This window comes from Salvelinus namaycush, unplaced genomic scaffold (assembly GCF_016432855.1).
Source record: "Salvelinus namaycush isolate Seneca unplaced genomic scaffold, SaNama_1.0 Scaffold335, whole genome shotgun sequence".
Taxonomy (NCBI): domain Eukaryota; kingdom Metazoa; phylum Chordata; class Actinopteri; order Salmoniformes; family Salmonidae; genus Salvelinus; species Salvelinus namaycush.
The window spans coordinates 203885-210032 of record NW_024060286.1 but is presented as its reverse complement, the minus strand read 5'-3'; the positions used below and the strand labels follow the sequence as shown (position 1 = coordinate 210032).

Sequence of the window (6148 nt, the reverse complement as noted above, 5' to 3'; positions counted from 1 at the left end):
TAGATGTCCTAACCGACTTACCAAAACAATAGTTTGTAAACAAGAAATTTGTGGAGTGGTTGTTAAACGAGTTTTGATGACTCAAACCTAAGTGTATGTAAACTTCCGATTTCAACTGTATGTTTCTCATCCCAATAAAGCCCTTTGATTTGAATTGAAATTGAGAGAGAGAGATTGACCATCCTTTTGTGAGTGTAATGTTCACTAATGTTTCCATTGTTCATTTCCCTTTTGTTTATTGTCTATTCCATTTGCTTTGGCAAAGTAAACATGTTTCCCATGCCAATAAAGCCCTTTGAATTGAATTGAGAGAGACAGAGAGAGAGAATAGAGAGACAGAGAGAGAGAATAGAGTGAGAGAGAGAGAGAGAGAGTGTGTGACTTACCATCCTTTTGTGAGTGTAATGTTCACTAATGTTTCCCATGTTTATTTCCCTATTGTTTATTGTCTATTCCATTTGCTTTGGCAATGTAAACATGTTTCCCATGCCAATAAAGCCCTTTGAATTGAATTGAGAGAGACAGAGAGAGGGGGGGATACAGAGAGAGAATAGACAGGCAGACAGACAGACAGACAGACAGACAGACAGACAGACAGACAGACAGACAGACAGACAGACAGACAGACAGACAGACAGACAGACAGACAGACAGACAGACAGACAGACAGACAGACAGACAGACAGACAGACAGACAGACAGACAGACAGACAGACAGACAGAAGGGGGATACAGAGAGAGAATAGAGAGAGAGAGAGAGAGTACCTGTGTGTGTGTCTGGCTGTAAATGTCTTAATGTGCAGTAAGTGTGTATGTTTGGTACTAAACTCACTCTCACCACCACCCTGCTCAACCCCATACTGATGATATCCATGATCTTTTAAACTGCCTGTATTGACACTGGCCAGCAATAAAACCTACACTAACTACTGGCCTTGTCCTTCATTTGAATAATCCTCCTGGAGATTAGAGAGGTTTCAGAACTCTCTGGGAGGGAGGGGACTGACCATGGCCCAGAAGTAGTTAGCCATCTGCTGGCGGTTCTGGAGAACAGCCCAGAGGAACAGGTCCCTCCAGGGGTGCTCACAGCGCTCCTCCAGCTCAGCCAGGCTCTTCTGGTTGTTAAACAGACGGCCTGCCTTCTTGCCTGTCTTCTCCTGGAGACAACACACACACACACACACACACACACACACACACACACACACACACACACACACACACACACACACACACACACACACACACACAGACACAGACACAGACACACACAGACACACACACACAGTGAGACACACAGAGAAAGAGAGACACAAACACACACAAACACAGTGAGACACACACACGTAAGGATGAAGAAGAGTGAACTCTGACAGACACATAGAAATGCAGAGAAAAATGTGTCTCTTCTGGACATCTTGACATGGCTTCAATCTGTTCTTCAGAAAAGCCTTGGAATCTGTGAGGTTTTCTTTTCTCCAGCCACGACTCTGTGTTCAGCTGTGATACATGAGGAACTATCTGTGATCCATGAGGCACTATCTGTGATCCATGAGGAACTATCTGTGATCCATGAGGAACTATCTGTGATCCATGAGGAACTATCTGTGATCCATGAGGCACTATCTGTGATCCATGAGGAACTATCTGTGATCCATGAGGAACTATCTGTGATCCATGAGGAACTATCTGTGATCCATGAGGAACTATCTGTGATCCAAGAGGAACTATCTGTGATCCATGAGGAACTATCTGTGATCCATGAGGAACTATCTGTGATCCATGAGGAACTATCTGTGATCCATGAGGAACTATCTGTGATCCAAGAGGAACAATCTGTGATCCATGAGGAACTATCTGTGATCCATGAGGAACTATCTGTGATCCATGAGGAACTATCTGTGATCCATGAGGAACTATCTGTGATCCATGAGGAACTATCTGTGATCCATGAGGCACTATCTGTGATCCATGAGGAACTATCTGTGATCCATGAGGCACTATCTGTGATCCATGAGGCACTATCTGTGATCCATGAGGCACTATCTGTGATCCATGAGGAACTATCTGTGATCCATGAGGAACTATCTGTGATTCATTAGGAACTATCTGTGATCCATGAGGAATTATCTGTGATCCATGAGGAACTATCTGTGATTCATGATGTGATAAACTCCCTCCGTGTTACCTCAGGAACAGCCTACCCAGTACCCACCGTGGGCAGCTTCTGATAGAAGCCTTTACACGAGTCGTGCAGGAAGTCTTTCAGCACTTTGGACACCTCGTGCAGGGTGAAGCGGGCCTTCCGGTCCCCGGGCTCGGCCTTGTGGTGGTCGTGAGGGGGTCCAGGGGTCCGTGTTGCCTTCAGTAGGAGCTGTTTCTCCTGGTGCTTCTTCATGAGGAGGAGATGAAGGAGGCTCTTCTCTGACACGGAGCAGTAGAGCTCCTGTAGGCGGCCGTAGGTCAGGAACTCGCCCAGACACACGCCGTTGTCCACAAATAGACGCACAAAGTCGGGCTTGTCATTGACCAGCGCGTCCATCATCACCTCCTCCAGGTCACCTGCCTGCGAGGGTCAGTAGATAGTGCTATATATTACTAACTTTGTAGTAAACTACCAATACAATTCTAATATTCTGTTTTACTAAGCAATATTTATGCTGCATATAGGCTTTTTACATTCTGTTATTATACTAAGGTAAGATACGTTTTTTAATGATCCTCAATGTGGCTGCACATGTATTACATAAACAATAATCAGCACTAGCAGTACAAAGTTCAGGACCAATAGGAGAGAGAGAGAATGAATGAAGGAGGAACATCTCATGCTGTCTTTCATTCTCACCGTCCACTCCACGTCCCCGTTGAAGATGTGGCTCTTAGCGATGTCCACCCGGTTCCAGGCCACCGCCAACTTCAGCTCATCCAGGAAGTCCTGAGCTTCCTGACTCTGGCTCTTACAGGCTGCATGCCACACACAGGGCAAAGGTTAGATGTTAGGGGTCAAAGGTTAGATGTTAGGGGGCAAAGGTTAGATGTTAGGGGTCAAAGGTTATGGATTAACCCCCGTTCAGAAAGAAAGTTCATATCCATCAAAAACAGAATGAGCGTATTTCTTTTCTATGTTGACGGGTGGCTTTCAGTAACTCCTCAAACCTTTTTATATGGACCATAATTTGACATGTATTGATCTTTTGACGGAAATCTTTCATCTGCTTCTGTACAAGCCCTTTTTAGGATTGATGTAAGTGCTGTCAACCGCAGTAGAAGCATTCCATCCAGTACCTTTGACCAAGGCTTTGAGGATGACTGTGTCCAGCTCAGAGCTCTCCTGCTCGGGGTCATGAACTGTCAGGAGGTGGCCGTTGTCCAGTATCTTCTGGATCTAAAGATCAGGAGGAAGTCAGTCAGTCAACCTCTCTCTGCTCTCTCGCTCTGCTCTCTCTCTCGCTCTGCTCTCTCTCTCTCTCTCTGCTCTCTCTCTTTCTGCTCTCTCTGCTCTCTCTCTCTGCTCTCTCTCTCTGCTCTCTCTCTCTCTGCTCCTTACCAGCTTGGTCCAGTTGGTGATGTCAGTGCTGTGGTGCACGCTGGGAAAGGTGTCTAGCAGGAGCTCCTGAACGCTGTCCATGTCCCAGCAGCCCCGGTTCATCAGCGTGACCAGGATGTCGGCCACACCCCCCGACCCCGCCAGTATCAGCCAGGGCATGGCGTTCCCTATACCCCTATACATCCTCTGTACACAGAGACAGAGGAAGACTGCTTACCCAAACAGCACACACAGCAATATAGAAACTATGGTAACTCAGCTACAGTATAAGGCATTATGATGTGCTGCCAATTCACTGTGAGATTTGTCATGTTTCTATTATTACCTCCAAATGATTCTGACTAAATAGACACTTTGAATCAATTCAAAAGTTGCTATGGCAACATAATATATAATAGGCCTTGTCATATGAAATTATATATGTGCATACATGCTTATGACAAGTAATATAGTAACACATTTTATACTGAAAAGTTGAATTAATGGAAAACAAATATTTTCCAAAAATGTGACAAACCTGTAGGATCCGGGGTTCTCCATGCACCAGGAGACACAGCACTGGGATCTCAAAACTACCTGCACCTGTAGCGATGCACAATGTCAACAAGGGCCCTGGTTGTTCCTTAAAACCACTCATTAAAGTCAAAAGCAGCGTTCTTCCTAAAGAAATCAAGTGTGCTGTGTCGAATATGACGCACAGTAAACATTAACAACCTTCAAATAAGTTGGGGGGGGGGCAGGTAGCCTAGTGGTTGGAGCGTTGGGCCAGTAACCGAAAGGTTGCTGGATCTAATCCCCGAGCTGACAAGGTAAAAATGTCTGCCCCGTTCTGCCCCTGAACAAGGCAGTTAACCCACTGCTCCCTGATAGGCCGTCATTGTAAGTAAGAATTTGCTCTTAACTGACCTGCCTAGTTAAATAAAGGTTAAAAGGTAAGTAAGTAGGTTTAAGTTGAAGTAGGTTCACCTCCGTAACCGGTGCGCTGCAGGGAGATGTGCTTCAGCAGCTTGACTCTCATGTCGCTGGTGGCACCGGGGCGCTGAGGGTCCTCCTCAACCAGGACAAAGTGGGAGTGGTTGCAGTCCAGGGAGTACACCGCCCCATGGGGCAGGTCCTGGGGCTCCACCACGGCAGGCTGGTCTGGCTGCAGGAGGACGTCGGTCAGAGAACAGATTTCAGCAGAGCGCATAACAACAACTCAGCATCTCACACACAGACACACATATAGACGTTTTACTAGGACCTCGTTGTCTAGTCTACCCACATGTTAAATGTAATCCACATCTACTCTGAACTCATAGTATATGATCTTCTGCATGGATGTGTATGGAGACCTTAGCAGCAAGCAGCGCGTCTCTGTGGTGGATCATGTTCCAGGGAGCGATGCCGATGGCCACCACCTTGACCTTAGAGGAGGTGCTGGCCAGAGAGTGGTCCCGGACAGCCTGGCCCAGGTGCTTGGTGATGCCGAAGCGAAGCCCGTTGGTCAGGATCCAGGCACCTGTGAGGTAGAAACGTCATCTCACTTTGTCCAACATGCTCACTTTAGAGCAGGGAACTCAATGTGGCCCATTGGCTGATTTAATGCTGCCCACGGTTATCTTAGTAAAACCAAAAGTGAATGTGTGTGTGTGTGTGTGTGTGTGTGTGTGTGTGTGTGTGTGTGTGTGTGTGTGTGTGTGTGTGTGTGTGTGTGTGTGTGTGTGTGTGTGTGTGTGTGTGTGTGTGTGTGTGTGTCCCACCTGTGCTCTGAGCAGCCTTGACCAGTCCTTTCCTCACGGTGTCCCTGAGCCAGGGTTTCATCTGAGCCAGCTCGTCTCCCCCCACCAGAGCCACCACCAGGTGTGGAGGGGCTAGTCCCCACTGCTCTGTCAGCATCTGGTAGATTAACACTGGATCTGTGGAGCTGTGAACCCTCACAAACTGGACAGAGAAGCACAGTGTGGTATTTACTGAGAGATGTACATAGTCAAGGAATAGGTCCTCTTTCATATTTCTTTCATCTCTTTCTTGACCTGAAATAGTTTTGTAAAATGACGGTAAACATGGATAACTTTAGCTGAAATGACTGAGTGAGAATATGCATTAATTATCAATCTGCATTGTTTTGATAATTCAGGCCATGTTAGTGCTGGAATGGAACACAGTCCTGCACATACTGGAATTGAACACAGTCCTGCACATACTGGAATGGAACACAGTCCTGCACATACTGGAATGGAACACAGTCCTGCACATACTGGAATGGAACACAGTCCTGCACATACTGGAATGGAACACAGTCCTGCACATACTGGAATGGAACACAGTCCTGCACATACTGAAATGGAACACAGTCCTGCACATACTGAAATGGAACACAGTCCTGCACATACTGAAATGGAACACAGTCCTGCACATACTGGAATGGAACACAGTCCTGCACATACTGAAATGGAACACAGTCCTGCACATGCTGAAATGTATCTCTCCAGGACCACAGTCTGTGATCACTGAACTGTCTCTTAGATAGGACCAATATGGATGGTGGTACGGAACAATTTCCAACTGTGGTTGTAACAGTGTTACCATCTGGATATAGCACCTTGTGGTTGTAACTGT

General features: G+C 46.5%; 1 protein-coding gene across 1 annotated transcript in view; it reads right to left on the bottom strand.

The window, feature by feature from the left end:
- Nucleotides 1-6148, bottom strand: part of LOC120040198 (transient receptor potential cation channel subfamily M member 5-like) — a gene marked incomplete at its 3' end in the record, with an annotated part of 47632 nt that overhangs the window by 17382 nt on the left and 24102 nt on the right. The window contains 9 exon segments of the mRNA XM_038985442.1: nt 1008-1157; nt 2216-2566; nt 2846-2964; nt 3286-3385; nt 3548-3733; nt 4065-4129; nt 4514-4691; nt 4882-5048; nt 5290-5470. Coding sequence (XP_038841370.1) covers nt 1008-1157; nt 2216-2566; nt 2846-2964; nt 3286-3385; nt 3548-3733; nt 4065-4129; nt 4514-4691; nt 4882-5048; nt 5290-5470 — 1497 coding nt within the window.